Here is a 19,907-nt window from a genome sequence, read left to right as displayed (position 1 = left end):
ATTATGGAGAGCGCGGAGCGAGTGAGGCAAGGAGAAATCTGAAAACTCCTCTCTCATGTCCCTCCCTTCCCACAGCGTCCTCCCAGGTCACCGACGGATCCTGAAGGGTTAAAACACAGGAATAGACGTAAGCAGCAACAATCTCATTTTGTGAGGGGGGAGTCCGCTGTTTGTGCGGAGCTTTTCGGCACAATCTTTCGGCTTCAGCGCTGCTGCCCTGTTGAATCGCAGGCTCCTATTTCATTAATTTAACTGAACCTGTTTTGCGGTTTGTTATCCGTATTTCTCAGTTTCTCAACGCAATTAATGTAAATTTAAACTTTTATTCAATAGAGAGATCGTCCTTATTGTCTATCAGTGAAATCCATTGATTTCCGTATTTCCTGCCTTAGTGGGTGACCAGCCATCTAAAGCAAAATGTTGGATCCATCATCTAGTGAGGAGGAAGCAGATGAGATTGTGGAGGAGGAATGCAAAGAGGTGAAGGCACCCCAGGCCGGGTCTCGTCTGTCTCCGAGCCGAACCAGCGAGAGCTCCGGAGGGTTACAGCCCAGTAGCCGGAGCATCAGTGCCCGCCCGTCCAGTCCCAGTCCGTCGGTGGCCAGCGAGAAAGAGAAGGAAGAGGTGGAAAAATTTCAGAAAGAGGAAGAAGAACGGAAGAAAAAGCTACAGCTTTATGTCTTTGTGATGAGATGCATCGCTTATCCTTTCAATGCAAAGCAGCCAACGGACATGGCGAGGCGACAGCAGAAGGTAAGACCAATATAAAGAGGAATATAAAGAAAAGCAACAAGCAGATGAATAAAGGAGGGCATCTTCTTTCCATGTGTGCCATCCATGCCTGACAAAGGCAATTAAGACATGATAAACCGTCCATACACTGCAAACATAATGCACATTATTCCTGTCGACAGCACTATCAATTCCACCCTCCACCGCGCTCTTAGTCGATTTTGACTTCACGAATGTGTGTATATATATATATATATATATATATATATATATATATATATATATATATATATATATATATATATATATATATACAAAGAACAACGACAGTGACGATCCATTCACATAATGAAAAAATTTTTAATATCTGATGTTTCGTAAACTAAAAGTGGATTGAGATGGAGGTTCGTGCAGTGCCACGTAAGTGATCAGGTGCACCACGAAAGAAATAGCCCCGCAAATTATAAGAGTGATTACTCACATGGTATGAGTCTCGGTGGGGCGCACGGTGCGCCGTTTTACATTGAGATGCTCCGGTGCAGACGGGTGAATATATGGCGCAGCTGCTTATCAAAGTGATTTTATCCACATATAACCTCGCGACATGCGAGTCTTTATTTCAGTTAATAATACATTTGAAATTTGTCCATTGATTTAACGCTGTGAATTTCCTAACATAGAGGGACAGTAAGAGGAAAAAACGAAGCCAGCGATTTGTTGGTCGAATCAAAAAACTTGCTATTTTTTCTCTTATGTCTGCAGTATCAGAGATGTGGCCACCTGAGAAAATACCGGAAAATCCACACATAATATGACACTGAGGCGTTTTTTCTCCTCACAATCTTAAGACACGTCCGTCTTATTTGTATTTATTCCTTCGAGTGTTAACTTGTGGCATCCATTAGGGGGCGCCAGTCAAGGTATACGGTCCAAAACCTGCATTTGAACCTGATGCACGGGCACACATATGCAAGATTAACACGAATATGGCACAGAATTTGACCTCTATTCCCGTATATTTGCAGTCGCAAATGAGACATCCGCATGCAGCAGGCTGATGTGTTACAGGTTCAGTTCGCCATCTGCATTGATTTCGTTTGCTAACCTGTCAGAACTGCCTATTTTTTGTTCCTTCCCAGTTATTCTACACGTTTCCATAGATTTATACGGATCCAGATACGGATCAATATTAAGAAAACTTGTGACAGCCAGTGACAGAGACAAGGCCAGGAATTCTAGGTCCGCTGGCAGAATGCCCCATTGGTACATTTTGCTGACTGGGGGTGGGGGGCTTTCCACCAACCAGGCCCCTGAAATTTTGGGGCCCCGATGAAGTGCTGGGCCCCTGAATCAGCCAGTTTACCCGTGCCTCTCCCACACCCCTGGCCAGTGAATCTGAAAAGGCTGCAGTGCATCATTCTGCTTGTCTTCTGCACTGAGAAATTTACTATTATTCGCGTTAGTCTCCTTGAATTTGTTCCTCAGTTATTAAAAGATGTCAGCTCAGTGCTCTTTGGTCCCAGCATTGTTTTCTTGCAGCAGAAACTTTCATTATATGCTTTTATACTGCAAAAGCTTTTATGGCATCATAAAAAGCTTAATGCAGTCATATGTGTCCATATTTGAAGCAAACGTTAATACCCCCCCCTCCCCCACACAAGCCGAGGGTTTTATTTTGGTTGTAATTTACGTGTTTGCACGATAGGTACATCTGATGTAAGGGTTCAGATACACTATCTATTGAGATTATTATACATTTATGAACCAATTTGAAGACGTTAGCCATTAGCTGCCTCCAAAGTCTACATGTAAATTATATATGTGTTAGACTGCCATTGGCATCAATGAACAGACACAATGGCTAATGGTGTAAGTTTAGAATTTGTGCGTTTATTCTTTATATTCAATGAAGTTTTATGTAAATAGCAAAGGTTGTTAAATAGTATAATGAAGCCAAACTAGATCAGGATCAGGCAGAGATTTAGGGGGGGCTCCGTGTGTTGGGAATGTCGCCTTTCACATTTACATTGGGGGGGCACGGTAGCTATCATTTTTATTCAAGACCTGTGGGGGTGTCGCCTGCTTTCTGTGTAATAATACCTTATTCCTGATTAAATGAATGATAGCATGAAACCTCTGCCTAGTCTGGTGGTCATGTGGATTGCGATATGGTCGCTGACAAGTGGCCACCCAAAGCCGGTATTTGGCCCCCTTTCTCACCTCCCTGCTGATCTGCTGCTTCGTACTCGTCGTCCTAATCGCTTTATGGTGAAATCATTTTGGCACAAGTCGGCTCACCCGGTGATAAATAAAATGCTGGAATCTGCAGTGTGTTGGCCCGCTAAGGAGAGCCATTATTACATGCCCACCCCCCCCTTCCCAGTGTTACAGGAAGCTGGAGTGCCATGCAGAGTCCCTCACATGGCAGTTCCTGCTGACATACAGGTACTATGGTAAAACTCTTGACTAACAGAGGTATCATTAGCACACTGGAAACCATATGCCTGAATGTTAGCGGAGTCCTGCTTCCTGCTGTAATCGGCTCCTTATGACTTGAGTTTTAAGTAAGACTTACATTTCTTATTCTGGTTGCCTTCATGACTGTCATTTGACACTGTATTTAAGACATATAGAAATCTACTAATATCATGTAATGCTGTAGATGTTTGGCCTAAAATATCCTGTATTTGTTGCGTTTTTACGTCAAACATAATGCAAGTTTTGACACATACACAGTTGAGATTATATGAAAGGATTTAAGAACTATGAATAAGTGCCGTGCGAGGAACGATGCGCGGAGCAGTGCGCGGAGCAGTGCGCGGAGCCGTGCGAGGAGCAGTGCGAGGAGCCGTGCGAGGAGCCGTGCGCGGAGCGGTGCGAGGAGCCGTGCGCGGAGCGGTGCGAGGAGCCGTGCACAGAGCCATGCATGGACAGTGGCACGTTTGGTTGCAGGATCTCGCTGAGACAGGCTCCACCAGCTGCCGAGTCAACTTCCCGAAAGCACTAAGCAGCGTCCCTTTAACAGAACCTTACGTTCAGTCGACTCCTAAACCTGTATCTTTGCTCTCACTCTGGTAGCAAACTGGAAGAAACATGCCCAGAGGGGATGGGAGCCATTTCAGTCGCTTGATGCATTCCTTAAAGTATCCAAGCGTGTGCTTCCCTGCTTCCAGTGATGGGATCTCAGCCTCCACCACTTCCACATTGTGCAGCTTTCCCATGTGACAGGAGTTGCCCCTGTCCGCTCGGGCACAGCATGAATGAAGCTCCGGTACCTAGGCAGCTGTTTGGCATCAGCTGTGGTAGGACATTCTCAGAAGCCCCGATGAACCAGTTCAGGCCCAACTTCTTATGGATGACATGAAGCTGCTCATCTCATTCTGCGTGGGGCTTTGTGTTTATCCAAACAGAGCAGGACGCTCCTGGGTAGGTAAGGAAAAACTCCAAATCACGGTTATACCTTGAAGGGAAGCATGTGTTAGCTACCCTGGCCGGCACTCCATGTGAAATAATACGCCTGAGTTATGAATCTGTCATGCATCATTTCATCATCTGTCATTTTACGGGAACCAGCCTAAGCTCTTACCTTCAGTTAGAGGGTTTAGGGGACAGCAGAGATGAAAAATGCCTCATTTTAGACCCATTTCCCTTTTTGTCTTTGCGCTACTGAAACATATGATGTTGAAATGGGCCCATGCCAGGAATTTGATTGGCTGTTTTATGAAAATGACCAGCTACAGTCCAAGTCACAGAGCAAAGCCAAAGTGCTTTTTTGCAGCAAAGGGCAAATTCATCTCTGCTTACTGTTCATCCACCTCGTTAGGAGGGTGAGACAAACGGCCGTGGCTCTGTTGCAGCGTGAGTGTGCAAACGCTCGCTGGGTTTCCAGACGCGGTGCAGTAAAGTGGGTTGGCTGGGCAAAGCTTCGCAGTCATATCTACGCTGCAGGCCAGAGACTAAGCCTAGGTGAGGCAGCACCACATTTGCACCATCTGTTCACTGATCCCATGGATCCAGTCGGAGCGTTTGTGTGACAGCCTTTGCCCAGGACAACGGGCCGTGAGTCTTACTTCTCTGCTTTAAAGGACGTGGATAAAAAGCAGATGCGCTTGTTGCTTACGCATTGCAGTCAATCCAGCAGCTACTCTGGCAGAGTGAATAAGACTCTTCAGTTTCCAGAAGCTGGAGCCCCAGTTTACCTATTTAGCTGAAGCTTTTATACAAAGTGGCCTATGGTGGAGTAAGCAGGCTCCGCCAGGCCCTGGAGGGGGGGGATTAAGGGCCATGCTCAGGGGGCCTTAATACCTGTATACAGTAACATCATTCTGTTGACCCCAGGATTTGAACCAAGAACCTTCTGCTCATTGGCACAGGGCACTAATCCACACACCACCACTGCTGCCCATTACGGTTTACCTTAAAATAACAGAGCTGTGTAAATCAGGAGTAGGGTGATGCCTGATAAGTCAGAATCTCTGCCCCGCGAATAGTGAAAAGTTATGAAACATTTATTTCATTATTATTTCAATACGGGGTCATAGTCTCACCTCATGTTAAAGCGCACAGCGCCTTTCATTAGCTTCTCCAAGCTGGGAGAAATGAAGTGCTTGATGAAATTAAATTAAAGTCCTCTGCTAATTAATTGCGATGAATATGTTCAGCATTGCATGAAGTCACCTTTGTTATCTGGAACCTGGAAAGCTGCGATAGCGTGCCTGCTATCGCCAGCTAGCCTAAATGCTCAAACAGCCCCCCCCCCCCACTTCAGTCACACAGGTGGTTTAGCCTGCTGCTGGCCAGCGTTAGCGGTGGGCTGATACTGGCTGTTTACTGAGCTGTGTACCTGCATGGCAGAGAGCTGCTGTGATATGCTAATCAGCGCCTCCCGCCTGACAATTCTGTCGCTCCTGCCCCCCTGTTCCTGCCGGTGCCTGCCCCCCCCCCCCCCCCCCCCCGTGTCTGCACAGCTGCTGCTCTTTGTTACCAAGGGGCTAAATGGGGCCTGCATAATTCATGAAAAGGCGGCGTGTGTTCCTGGAGATCAGGCGACCTCCGTGGGGTCTCCTGTGAGCCTGTGAGCCTGGCTGCAGGCCCCTGCTAAGGAGAGGCAGTACACATGGAAGCCTTCAATACAAAAGTGTTAATTAAGGTTACACAGCCATCCATCTTCCAGTAGCTGACCCTGACACGGTCACAGGGGGGTGGCTAGAGCCAGTCCGAAAGCAGCCTAGGGCACAAGGCAGGGGACACCCAGGATGGGGTGATAGTGTAACACAGGAGTAGTCTAAGTAAACTTGGGGGAAACATGAAAACACTCGGGGGGGGGGGGGGAGTTCAAATCCCAAACCCAGGAGATATGAGGGTACAGTGATACTTGCTGTGGCACCAATGCATAAGGCTAACGGAGGCCTAGATTAGTGTGAGGACCAAACACAGACTGCCAGGAGAAACACAGACCTGCAGCTATGAAAAGACAGTGAATTATCTGGCTACGTTTATCAACTAAAATTAGTCAGTAAAGGAAAAATGGAGGGCATTTAATTTTATTTAATGGGTAGAACCTCTAAATGAATCCAAATGGCATCATGTTATGCATCGTCAAGGTAAGTAAGTAACCGGACGGCGGGAGGAACGACTGTATGAGAAAAAGCCACGTTACCTTGGAATAAAGAGTGAAAAGCTGGTGTCTAAGTAAACTGTGTTTTGCTGTTTAGTTTGTGATGTATTGGTTAATTTTACTGGTTATTATTACAAGAGTCTTTACATAGACAGCAAGGTAATATAATTTGAGCATCTTCCTTTTGCCAGCACTTAAGAAGACAGGTGTTGTTTGTCATGTGGGCCGCTAGCAAGTTACTGTAAAGAGCAGAGGACTTGGAAGAGACCATTATGATGCTCTCCAGAGAGGGGGCTCACAGCAGAGGACAACAAAGTGCCCTCTGGTGGCTCCCAGGGCATCGTGGGATTTCTCACACAGACATCAGTGGTAGATCCCAGTCCGTCTGCTAGTCCACACACTCGTTCCCTGATCTTGGCTTTCGCTGGCTTCTGGTCTGTACGATCCGTAACGTGAGCTTAACACGGAACGCCTTGTTGCCACTATGCAGCCGAGCTGCTTGTAGCACAGTGACTGCCTTTCCTGTGCTCCCACACACAAGTGCACCACAAACTGTCTTGCATGTCCCATGCATGGTATTTGACTGAAGGTTGAGTGCTGGGTTCAGAGAAGTTCTCAGTCAGAGAAGATAAAGCTCACTCTTTATTTTAGCCAGATCTCCACTTTAGCAGAACCGCTGGTCTCTCAGCTCTCCCTGATTTACTCCCAAATATGTATTTAAAGGCAGCAATGTTTTAGTAAGTCTGTTTTCAGGACCGATGAGTCACAAAGCATATGATGGAACGTTTGTTTGGGTTCTAGTTTTCTGTGAAAATTTTTAATTTTATGAATATTTGACTGAAAAAAAACCTAGATTATTTTTTGCAGCAGTTTTCAGTGTGGATCAGTGCATTTGGCTCTGGCTTATGTGTTATTTTTACTCATCTGTGACATTTCATGGTAAAAAAAACATAAAATCATTCTTGGCCAAATCGAACTGTCGGTTCTATAACAATCTGTGTTACAGTATGCATACAGTTTATGTTATGATACATTATATAATAGTCTCTTTTGCCAAGATCCTTCTAAAAAGCAAAAAGGATGAATGTATCATTATTAATTTCACCAGTACAGTCCTGCCCTACCAGCATGCTAATGTCACCTGAGCTGCTCATCTATCCATATCGAAATACCATGTATTTAATCGAGGTTGTAATTAGTGCAAGAAAACAATACACTTACACAGGATCACACTAATTGTCATAATATATATCCCTATTTATTTTTAGGACCTAAAGGTAGGCACATTTTCAGCTATGTTTTGTTCACATTATACATGTCAGAATGGTTGAATCTGTGTTTGCAGAAGCTTTGCTAATGTCCTGTTCATGTCGTTATTTACATGTGCGGTCAGATTCATGTTCATGTCTCACATTACTATTATACTGCTGGTCTGCTGATGAACAGGCTGTAAATGTTTACTTGGTAACGTTATCATGTTATTCCCTCTCTGCTGATTAAACGCTAGAGCCAGGTTGACGTAAGATAGTTCTAGACTGCAGTTTTATCTGGGGCTTCGTGGAGACTGTCTGGGTAGCACGGTTGGTTCACACCTTCTGCTTTCAGGGTTTGAATGCCGTTTACGTTTTTGCATGTTCTCCCCCTGTGTTTGTGATGTTTGCGTGTGTGCCTTGTGTGTGGTGCTTGCATGTTCTCCCCATGTCTGTGGTGTTTGCATGTTCTCCCCATGTCTGTGGTGTTTGCATGTTCTCCCCGTGTGTGTGATGCTTGCATGTTCTTCCCGTGTGTGTGGTGCTTGCATGTTCTCCCCGTGTGTGTGGTGCTTGCATGTTCTCCCCATGTCTGTGGTGTTTGCATGTTCTCCCCATTTCTGTGGTGTTTGCATGTTCTCCCCGTGTGTATGGTGTTTGCATGTTCTCCCCGTGTGTGTGGTGTTTGCATGTTCTCCCCGTGTGTGTGGTGTTTGCTTGTTCTCCCCGTGTGTGTGGTGTTTGCATGTTCTTCCCGTGTGTGTGGTGCTTGCATGTTCTCCCCGTGTGTATGGTGTTTACATGTTCTCCCCGTGTGTGTGGTGTTTGCATGTTCTCCCCGTGTGTGTTTTGCTTACATGTTCTCCCCGTGTGTGTGGTGTTTGCATGTTCTCCCCGTGTGTGTGGTGCTTGCATGTTCTCCCCGTGTGTGTGGTGCTTACATGTTCTCCCCGTGTGTGTGGTGCTTACATGTTCTCCCCATGTCTATGGTGTTTGCATGTTCTCCCTTTGTTGTGTGGATTTTCTCCCACAGACAAAGACCAGCAGTCAGTTCAGCTGCCCGCGATGTACGGCTGGGTGATATATCGCCAAAATATCGCGTCATGATTATGAACATTCATTCACATCATTTTGGACATCATGAGTATCAGGATATAAACTAAACACTTGATTTATTGCGAAATTGGCAGTTAAAATGTACTACATTGTTGGTTTAATTTATCATTATATCTGTCACATGTTTATATTTATACATAATTATTAGTAAAACTATTTAGTCATCATAACATATGGATTTTACAATATTGTTATAAATATCAATATTGTGAAAATCACTGAACATATTGTGATATAATTTTTAGGGCATATCGCCCAGCCCTGGTCAAATCCATTACCTGGAATGAACAACAAGGCAGACAGAGAAAAACGTAGCAACAAAACATATTCTTTGCGATTTCTAGTGTTATGCCCTATGACAAAAAAGTTAACTTTTGTAAGATTATATTAATATTTATTAATATTTATTAAAATTAGATTATAGTCCATTCAGTTTGTCACCATTTTTCATGCTTTGAATCTGTCTATGGGTGATTGTAAGGGGATTTTAAGCAAAAATGGAGCATTGAAGTAAAGAAATAATGGTTTGAGCTATACTATAATAACCATCAATATCATCTGATGTGAAAAAATTACCATGATAAAGTATTTCACCATATCGCTCAGCCCTACCAGGACGTATGGTTGTATATGTGGCCTAGAATACACTGGCATTTATCTGTACTCATCCAGGCTGCCTGGAATAGGTCCCTCCCCCACCCCCCCCCCCCCCCCCAAGGCAGGGCTGAAGTTGAGCCAAGATGCTACGAACTTAATATTTTAAATGATATGTTCTGTGACTATTTTGCAGAGTGGCTCGACAAAGGTACCAAATAGTTTTACTTTCTTGGAATAACGATTTGATGAATTGTTTGGTGTCTTTCAATAACATGAAAACAAAGATGTTTGATTGGAAAATGAGTATAGACAGAGTTAGAGTCTGTGCCACTGGAGAGAGAGCTCAGAACCCTGAGCTACTGGGCATGTGCCATAGCGATGCCCCCCAAAGACACGGTCTGAGGATGGAGGGATGAGTATGGATATGATGTTCGTCTTGATACATGATATACAATTGGTCATTTTTTAAATAGCTCATCCATCCATCCATCCATCCATCCATCCATCTTCCACCAGCATAATCTGGTCAGGTTTGCAGGGCTTTGGAGCCTATCCCAGGCAGCACAATGCACAAGACCGGGGTGTGCAAGGCTGGGGGGTGCAAGGCTGGGGGGTGCAAGGCTGGGGGGTGCCCTGCCTTGTACCCTCTGTTACCTGGGAGAGTCTCTGAAGACTCTGTGAGGCAGTGTGCAGTTTATGGTCTAACAGATCTGTGTCTACATCCAGAAAGTTATGGGTTTGAATCCATGATTGACCAGGTAACCAGTGTAGGCCAGTGTAGACCAGTGTAGGCCCTTGAATAAGCCCCTTAACCATGACTACTAAAGTCTGGCTAACCTGCTCTCTGACCACAAGGATTCCTCACTTGTGAAGTGATTGGAAGATAGGTAGTTAAACAGAAGCCTTTAGCAAAACTTGCTGTTGCTATAATAGTCTTGTTAGCATCTTCGAAGTTACAACGTGTTGTCTAACAACAAACACCCACAACTTCTCAGCACTGCAGCAGCACGCGTTTGACCAGTTGACGGGTGAATGAATCATCCACCTGCATCACAAATCACAGTCTGGCTTCCTAAAGTGAACCAGACACTGATGGGCTCCTTTCCGAATCCAATGGCAAATTGCCAGGACTACTGCTCAACATAATGATGACTGAACCATACCTAGACCGCTCTAGCTTAAAAATTGCTCATTCATAGCTTCTCTGTTGTTTCTGAGCTACAAACGGTTCTTTTACATGTTTCTAGTCCCTTGGAATCAGACCTTTTCCTTCATTCCTTCTGAAAGCCAGAATGAGTTTGCAGGCATTACATCATTCCTTGACTACACAGTTTATTTACTCATTTATTTGCACTTATTTATTTCATGTGAGGAAAGCCTGGCTTCAGGGCACAGGGTCAGCCAGCATTCAGGGCCTCTAGAGCAGTTGGTGTTAAGGGTCTCGCTCAAAGGCCCAACAGTCATCTTATTACCTTACCAGCTCCAGGATTCGATCCGACAACCTTCTGGACATGGGCACAGATCCATAACCTACTGAGCCGCACACCGCCTCAAGGCAGAATAAGAATGCATTTTTATTTACATGGATCCATGAGAGGAGCTTGTTCTGCTGTCTTCGCACTGCGCCAGTTCTCACAGATACAGATGCTCAACAGCTGATAGCTGGCGTGAGGAAGCGATGCATACCTCCATATACCGGATCTGACACAGCCAATTACATCGCGGCAGCTGTCCCACTGCGGCTAATTACCCTGTCACAGTGCCGTGCGACTAACTGATGCAATTTTGTTATGTAAAAACAAAATGGGGGGAAATGGCTGCACGCTCACTGGAGTAATGTCAGCTCATCTGTGGAAAATCCCTCACGCTGAAATACTTATAAAACTATTTCAAAGTACAGAAATTCTCAGAAACCTCTGTGCAGCATTATAATCATCTCATATGATGCCTGGTGTTGCTTCCAACTGAAATAGTATTTGTTTTAATTGAGAAGCATTGTAGTCTATTGTATCGCATTCAGGGCACAACATGACGTGATTTATCTTAACTCTATTCACCTGAGAACAAGTACTGGGCAAAAATGATACATACTTAGCCAGACAGAACCCCAGAGCATTCGAATGATCCAGTGCAAAGCAAAAAACTATTTTGCTTATGATGAAAATTGGCCATTTAACAATCAGTTAAGAGCCTATAGTCATGGAAAAGTCAATAAGGTGGTACATAACATTGGATACTTCACAAGCAAACAAACATGTTCTCTTCACCCTTAGGGTCGGTCCTCATTTCACCAGCGCTGACGGACCCATGGCACCGGCCATATGCACTGATTCATGCTCTCTTCTAGGACCCGCGCCGTTCGCAGGTGTCCGAGCAGGTCCCTGAGAAGGTGCCCGAGCAGGTGTCCGAGCAGGTGCCTGAGCAGATGGCAGGTTTAGCCAATTTGCACGGGGATCACACTCACGCTCCAGCTACCGAGGTCACTTCAGTGCCTTCGTCATTTCTGCCTCTCCTGACTGTCACGTTAAGAAGAATCCCTTCCTGTCATATGTGTACGTTTGCATGTAGTGTGGCTTCCCTTGACAAAGTATCAAAGCCGCCTTTGTCTTTTCCCAATGAATGCCAGTTGCAGAGCAAATTACATACTTTGCCCCACAAATAAGTCCATTGTGTGAAGAAGACTTGAGTTTGCCTGGCGAGCCTGTGGACCTATCGAGGAGGCGGAGTCTCTGGGCCATTGTGAGAGGGAATTAATAAAGCAGGGTCCCGTTTCTTTAAGGGAAAGGCCTCTGTAGGATTCTTAATGTCAACTCCCACACAAAAGAACTGGCCCACCTCTCCCAGGCTGAGCGAAACACTTAAGGCCCCCAGGGGACATGGAATGGGTGTGCTGTTGTAGTCCTCCCTCATATACGCCATGATTAATACAACTGACTTGGGCACCAACCCGTATGCTGCCAGATGATTTGTAACCAGCTTTTAACCTTCTTCAGTTATATGACACATCCAGCCATCCGCCTTCCAACCTCCCTTCCAGCTCCGGGTCGCTAGGGGCCTGGGACTTGTCCCAGGCAGCAGAGCCCCCTGCTGGCCATTCCAGTGCAGTCCAGTTTTCCCTTATTCTTAGCCTTATGTGTCTTTGTTGTGCGTTATTTCACTAAGACCCTGTACTGGATCAGTAGTTATATATGGATGGATGGATAATATATAGATACAATATATTTTTCATATGGTTGCGTGTGTGGAGAAAATCCAGTAGCAGAGATCAATGCATTATAACATTTGATAGTTTGTTATTAGATAGAAGATACGAGATTAACAGTTTGTGGAATCACTTTAGAAAGAGGGCTGTTTATCTTGGTGTGGCAAATGATATTTTCTAAATGAACAGAGTTAAGAGTTAGCCAACTAATTTTAATGAATGAACTTCAAGTGAAATATATTAGGGTGACTGTCATCAGAAATATGGGCAAAAAGGTCACAGGTTTTATGGAAGACATGAGTCTTTCTCCGGTGAATGTTTTAAATCTTTTTTAAGCCTCATAATGCACAGTTGTTCTCTTTGGCTCTAGAGGCATTTGTTTTTAATTAGAGAACAACAGCACATTATGTTAAAAGGGCACATTTACAGGAAAGTTAACGAACTGACTTTTACTTGTTTCTCCTCAATCCTGTAAGAATATGCCTGTCAGTGTTTTAATTGTCGTGCGGATTTTAATATAAAGGTGTTGTGTATCTTATATCTAATGGGATTTTATAGCTGTGCCACGAAAGTCCACACCAATTTACACTAAAATGTAAGATAAAGAACAAACAAAAAGCACATCTATCAATATTACTCACCCTGTCTGTCGGTACACAGAGCTGTATAACCACTCTCTGTGTTTGCTGTAATATCCAGTGTCTCATTATGAAGTCAGGACGCTAATGTTTACAGGAACGTCAGACCAGTATAGGTCGGCCCAGAAGTGTAAGATGCAAACGAAATAAGGAATACAACTGAAAGACTGTAGACGCATGTCATAAAGACTCGAATGAAAAGATGCTAAGGAAAGAATAACGTGCAAACGGAATAAGCAATAAACTAAGAGGCAGATAAAGAGGTGCAAAATAAGGGCTAGGAGTGAGTGTGCATTGGTCTTCTCAATCTGCCATTGATTCATAATTCCTCTGACCTCTAGCAAGGTTCTAGTCATACACACATTGGGTACAGGGACGGATTATGGGTTGTGTGGGCCCCTGGGCAAAACATTTGCGAGGCACCACCAGCACCACCACCACCACCACAATTCAAGGGCCCTTGGCAGCCAAATGCTCTCCCTATAGGGTCAGGGGCCCTTGTAGGCAAAGGATCAAAGAATGTAGGCCCTCTAAAATAGACAAACGAAAATACATTGTTGATAAGCGTTGCAAATTGTTTTGGGCTAGGGGCCCCATGGGCCCCCTGCACCCCAAGGGCCCCTGGGCAGCGGCCCCGCTGGCCCGGTCCGTAATCCATCCCTGATTGGGTACAATAATAGGTAAACCTGGCCAGTATTGGGTAGGATCGCCATTTGCCTCCAAAAATGTTTCATGGGTAGAGGAAATGTGTGGTGTGAGGAGTCTTTCTGCCGACCGCCGCCGTCCGGAGCTGTTATTTTTGCACTTCTGGCCTTCCTGTTAGCTGTAACGAGTCCTCCCATTCTTCTCTGACCTCTCTCATTAACACAGAGTTTTCAGCACAGAACTGCCCCTGACTGGACATATTTTGTTCTCTACACGCTGTGCTGTGCAAAAATCCCAGGTGGACGGCTGTTTCTGAGATACAGGCACTGGTGCATCCGGCATTAATGATCACACCGTGTTTAAAAACATTTAGACCAAAAGTGTCCTGATGTTCTGCCAAACAGTCACCAAGCCTCTTGCCCCTGTCTGCCTGCTGTCTGCATTCAGTTCCGACCATATGATTCCCCGCACGTAGGAGCTGGATGTTTGCGATAACGAGCACATGTACCTTATAAACTGGCCATTGGGTGTTGGGGACAGAAATACATTATATATCTGCACTACCTGCATTACTTTTTACTGCTCCAGTGCCACCTCTGAAGCTTTGTGCCCCAAAACCCCTAACTTGACCCAGTGTTTAGCAAATGGATGTGTTATATAGATAAGTATCAATGTTAGACGATGGTTCCCATGATGCCAAAAGATCCATCTTTCATTCCTCGCTGCAACATCGTTAAATCCATCTCGACCTCTGTGCACAAATATGGTTCCCGTTCCCTCCTGTCATCTCCCTCTGCGGTACATGGTTCTGTTCCAGTCTCACTCCGGGGCATTAAACCAAGGAAAGTGAGTGCCTATAAAAGACAAAGCTGGATTTTAATAGGATTTTAATTGCAACAGGTGGCTCTGTTATGTAACTGATTGTAGGGAGTTTTCAGTCTCCTTGACGATGCCTGTTTCTGCAGTAACTCTCTCCATTGTTACCCAGACGTGTCAGTGTCAAAGCAACACAGACTCCAAATGTTCGAAAACCTCGAGCTCAGCCAGTGAAGACCCCTTCCTTTCATTAACCTACTGCTTTCAATGACTGATATGAATCACTTCTGGCCTCTGAGACGCTCCAAAAGAGATGATTTCTTTCCACCTCCAATCTCAGCTGTGAAAAGCGACGCACCTGCCAAACTGTGGGCTCTTTCATTGGAGGGAAACTCAGTTTGTAATTTATAACATGGTATATATATATATATGCATAGTTTGTTGGCAAAATTCCCTTCTCTTTAATCCAGTAGCATCAGAGACTGAACAGTTACTGTCCTCAGGACCCACTACACAAACACTACTAACCGTCAAAGTGATCACTTTCGCAGTCGTGTTTGGCACACGCTTTTACCTTAGTCGGCTCTGTGCGATAACAAAGGATGATCAGCAGGGATTGCTGCGAAGGAGCTGCTGACCCTCAACTGCATTCACTGGCGCCAGTAGGAAAATGTAAAGCACTTTGTTGGTGCAAGCTTATTCCCCACCCAGTGAGCGGATATTTGATGGCAGTAGCCCGGAAAATCACCCCCCAACCGCTCCCCAAGGCACCGGAGCACATTGTGCTGAATTCACGGGATCCGTATGATAGTGATGCAGCACTGGAGATGGAGGCAGTCAAATCCACAACAAATGAATCCATTGTGCCAGCCAAACGAATCCAGCAGAGAGAAAGACCTGGCCAGCCCTAAGTATTACTCTGGATTTAGGGCAAAGGTTTGGAGATAGGATGCTACACAGCATGGAAAGGACTGCTGAAAGGCTGCATAATTTCTCTCACATGTCACATCCTGCTTGTGATTATGAATCGGTAAATTTGCTGACTTCAAACACAGTGGAATCAGGAGTGGGGTGAGGCAGAGTGAGGCAAAGTGAGGCAGAGTGAGGTAGGTTGAGGCAGGGTAAGGCTTTCAAATCCAGTAGGAGGCACATACAGCATTTCAGTGCACAGTTGGGAAGATGGTGGAGAAAGGGGGGGTTGTGATTTGGACCCTTGCTTTCCGGGTTATGGATGGACAGCAGGGAATGAATTAACAAACCATCACGAATTCGGACCAAGGCCTTCCTCCGGTCTTACACCAGCTTTCTAACAACGCACTGCACGAGTTACCCTAGCAGATGGTGAAGGTAATGAAGACCATCTCATCGATTATTTTCACTGTAAACTTGAGCCTTATGAGCACCCTTCATGGCCAATCCTCGCCCTTTTCCCCCAACTGGCTCCTCCCTCTTATCCCTGGTTGCCATGCTGACCCTGTGCTTAACATTTCATTACTTAATGGCTGGTGTCTGAAGCCAAGTCTGGCATTAAGTCCACATTAACAATCTCTCTGATTGCTCAGCTCAAACTCTAATCAAACTTGAAATTTAGTCTGGTGCTCACTGGTGTTCAGTGTTAGAAACCTCTGTCATATGTGACGGGTTTTATTTTGATGTGTTTTATGTTTGGAATTTGGTAGTATAAGTGAAAGATGTTTCACACAAACTGAGCACATGTCAGCCTGTTCTTTCAAAGGAATAATAATAAAAATGTATAATGGACATTTAGAAATTTCTGTGTTTAATCGAGGCAATACTAGAAAGGACTTTTTTAAAATACGGTGGCACAGGGGGAACCAAGCACCAGTCGGGGGGGGGGGGGGGGGGGGGGGGCGACATGGAAAATCAGAAAATTCTATCTGAAATAAATGCAGCAATGAAAACTGGCTTAGAAAACATTGAGCATGTTGCCTTATTACTCTTGTTATTGTTGCCTTTTACAGAGTTCCTCGGATGTGCATGGTTTGATTCATGTGGCTTGTGTCACATTTCTCCTTGAAAAACATCTTGCTGTGATTCTGCCTCGCAAATGAAGCAGCTATTGACAGCACTCTGATCCAATGGCATTGACAATGTCAGGTGATGAGCGGCAGTGAATCAGGCAGCTATTGACAGCACTCTGATCCAATGGCATTGACCATTGTCAGATGAAGACTGGCAGTGAATCAGGCAGCGATTGACAGCACTCTGATCCAATGCGGTTGGGCATTGTCAGATATACAGACAACAATTGGCAGCAAATCAGGCAGCGACTGACAGTGCTCTGATCCAATGGCAATTCAGAGACTCTGACTAACCAACCAGCGTGGGCTGGGACTGGTCGGAAGTGGAGTAACTGGACTTACGCTGATATACCTGGTGCACTTTCAAGAGAACAAATAATCTGCAAAATTATCTTAAAAGGCGTCTTTACCTTTAGCGGTATTTTCCCCCAATTTCTTAGATTTTTCTTGTGATTCTAGTTTAGCTTTGATGGACCTGCCTTTTCTCTTCTGCTTATTGTATGTATTGACCCATTGCAGTTTTTCATTTAAATGACGGAGTATTTTCATCCCAGATTTAACGTAAGAGTGTTTCACATGTTAAGGAAACTTAGCAGGCTGATCAAACTGGAGCGCCTCTCTCCACATGTGTTCCATGTCATACTTAGGTCCCACCATAACACACCCAGGACATTCCCATAGTTCTGTTCTTTGTGAACCTTCAAGTCTTACTGCTGGTCTTATTCACCGCTCTGTTTCAGTATCAGCCTGATGTACACTTTTCACTGCATCGTTCTTTAGATTTGCCTGAGTGGGATGATGCTGTTATCTTTGGCTTGAAGTCCACTGCGGGGAATCAGGCCTGGCAAGCTGACCATCCTCCTTTAGGGCATCAATCTGGCATGCGAGGTGGAGAGCGGGTGGGGGTGGACCAGCTTGCGTATTGCTGGAGTGCTTTTGGTGTCTGAGCTCCCTGGTTGGTTTTGTTCGTACCTCTGGGAATCTTAAGCCTCCCTCTGGAAAAAAAATATGGGGGGGCGAAGTTTCATGATTTATCACATAATTTTATATGCTGATTCTATAAATTACTCTAATGTTTCTGGTTAACAGAAACCTCGCATGCAAATCCAGGATAAATGGATCACACACTTCGATGTCACTAAAATGTAAGTAAGGCGTTTTCTGACACTGATTTGTTTAGAGTAATTCGGAGTGTGCGACAAAACTGTGGCAATATATTATTATGGTGGTAAAAATTAAGATATTTCTATATTTTCTTTACATTTACTAAAAGTCAAGGGCATTTTCCATTCCCACTACTGCCTCCAATTTGCTCTATGTCTAAGCCTCGCTCTGCAGCTAAACCTCACTCTGCAGCTAAACCTCACTCTGCAGCTAAGCTACTCTTTGAAGTTAAGCCTCGCTCTGCAGCTAAGTCTTGCTCTATGACTAAGTTTCACTGTACAGCTAAGCCTCGCTCTGCAGTTAAGCCTCACTCTGCAGTTAAGCCTCGCTCTGCAGCTAAGCCTCGCTCTGCAGTTAAGCCTCACTCTGCAGTTAAGCCTCGCTCTGCAGCTAAGCCTCGCTCTGCAGTTAAGCCTCACTCTGCAGTTAAGCCTCGCTCTGCAGCTAAGCCTCGCTCTGCAGTTAAGCCTCACTCTGCAGTTAAGCCTCGCTCTGCAGCTAAGCCTCACTCTGCAGTTAAGCCTCGCTCTATGGCTAAGCCTCACTCTACAACTAAGCCACACTCTGCAGCTAAGCCTCACTCTATAGCTAAGCTTCGCTCTATATCTAAGCCTCGCTTTATGGTTATACCTCACTCTGCAGCTAAGCCTTACTCTATGGTCAAGTCTTGCTCTATGACTAAGCTTTGCTCTATGGCTAAGCCTCACTGTATGGCTAAGCTTTACTCTGCAGCTGATAATAATAATAAATAATACATTTTATTTTAAAGGCACCTTTCAAGGCCTCTCAAGGACACCTTACAGAAAAAATAATCCACACAATATACAAACGTACTTCTGTGGGTGTATTAATGCGTTCAAAATTACTATACTCAAATTAATTAAAAGTTACCTATGTAAAGTTAAACAGTGAAGTGAATAGACAAGTTTAAAAAGATAAGTTTCGAGCCAAGATTTGGATGTAGTGAAACACTCAATACTACGAAAATCAGGAGGGAGTGAGTTCCAAGGACCCCATAGAGGTCAGGCGAGCAGCAGGCAGAAGAAGGGAGGTCAAATGAGAACATCTAAGAGTGTGAGAAGGAGTGTAGATATGAAAAAGATCAGAGAGGTAAGAAAGAGCCATATTATGAAGGACTGTAAAGGATAACAGCAAAATATTGAAATTAATAAGATATCTGACAGGAATCCGATGAAGTTGCTGAAGAACAGGAATTTAGGAGGATGTGTACAGTAGAGTCCTAGTGACAATGTGATCTAAAAGTTTTTAACTGAACAAATAGAGTACGACCTGAGAGGTAAATCATAAAAGGACACCATCAATGATTCCAATAGACGCCTCGCTGTATGGCTAAGCATCACTTTATGGCTAAGCCTCACTTTATGACTAAGCCTCGCTCTATGGCTAAGCCTCACTGTATGGCTAAACCTCACTGTATGTCTGAGCCTCACTCTATGGTTAATCCTTGCGGTACGGCTGAGCCTCACTCTACAGCTAAGCCTTGCTGTATGACTAAACCTCTCTGAATGGCTAAGCCTCGCTGTATGGCTAAGCCTCACTGTATGGCTAAGCCTTGCCCTGCAGCTAAGCCTCACTGTATGGCTAAGCCTCACTGAATGGCAAAGCCCCACTTTATGGCTAAGCTTCACTGTATGGCTGAGCCTCACTTTATGATTAATCCTTGTGGTACGGCTGAGCCTCACTCTACAGCTAAGCCTCACTGTATGGCTAAGCCTCACTGTATGGCTAAACCTCACGGTATGGCTGAGCCTCACTCTATGATTAATCCTTGTGGTACGGCTGAGTCTCACTCTACAGCTAAGCCTCACTGTATGGCTAAGCCTCACTGTATGGCTAAGCCTCGCTGTATGGCTAAGCCTCACTGTATGGCTAAGCCTCGCTCTATGGCTAAGCCTCACTGTATGGCTAAGCTGCGCCATATGGGTAAGCCTCGCTGTATGGCTAAGCCTCACTGTATGGCTAAGCCTCGCTCTATGGCTAAGCCTCACTGTATGGCTAAGCCTCGCTGTATGGCTAAGCCTCACTGTATGGCTAAGCCTCGCTCTATGGCTAAGCCTCACTGTATGG

At 44.9% G+C, this 19,907-nt stretch overlaps 1 protein-coding gene across 15 annotated transcripts in view; it reads left to right on the top strand.

Annotated features, from left to right (window-relative positions):
* Positions 1-19,907, top strand: part of cadpsa (Ca2+-dependent activator protein for secretion a) — a 106,639-nt gene continuing 86,732 nt past the window's right edge. For 13 of the 15 annotated variants that reach the window (XR_007399408.1, XR_007399409.1, XR_007399407.1 and 10 more), the window contains exon 1: positions 151-753. Coding sequence is in view for 12 of the 15 variants with exons in the window: in XM_049023624.1 (XP_048879581.1) it covers positions 418-753 (336 nt within the window). In the remaining 3 variants the exon portion in view is untranslated. Of the gene's footprint in view, positions 128-150; positions 754-19,907 lie in introns of those variants that run through there. The other 2 variants (XM_049023614.1, XM_049023615.1) reach the window with 2 other exon arrangements.

The sequence above is a fragment of the Brienomyrus brachyistius genome, chromosome 8, assembly GCF_023856365.1.
Source record: "Brienomyrus brachyistius isolate T26 chromosome 8, BBRACH_0.4, whole genome shotgun sequence".
Lineage (NCBI taxonomy): Eukaryota > Metazoa > Chordata > Actinopteri > Osteoglossiformes > Mormyridae > Brienomyrus > Brienomyrus brachyistius.
This window is presented reverse-complemented; position numbering and strand designations above follow the sequence as displayed.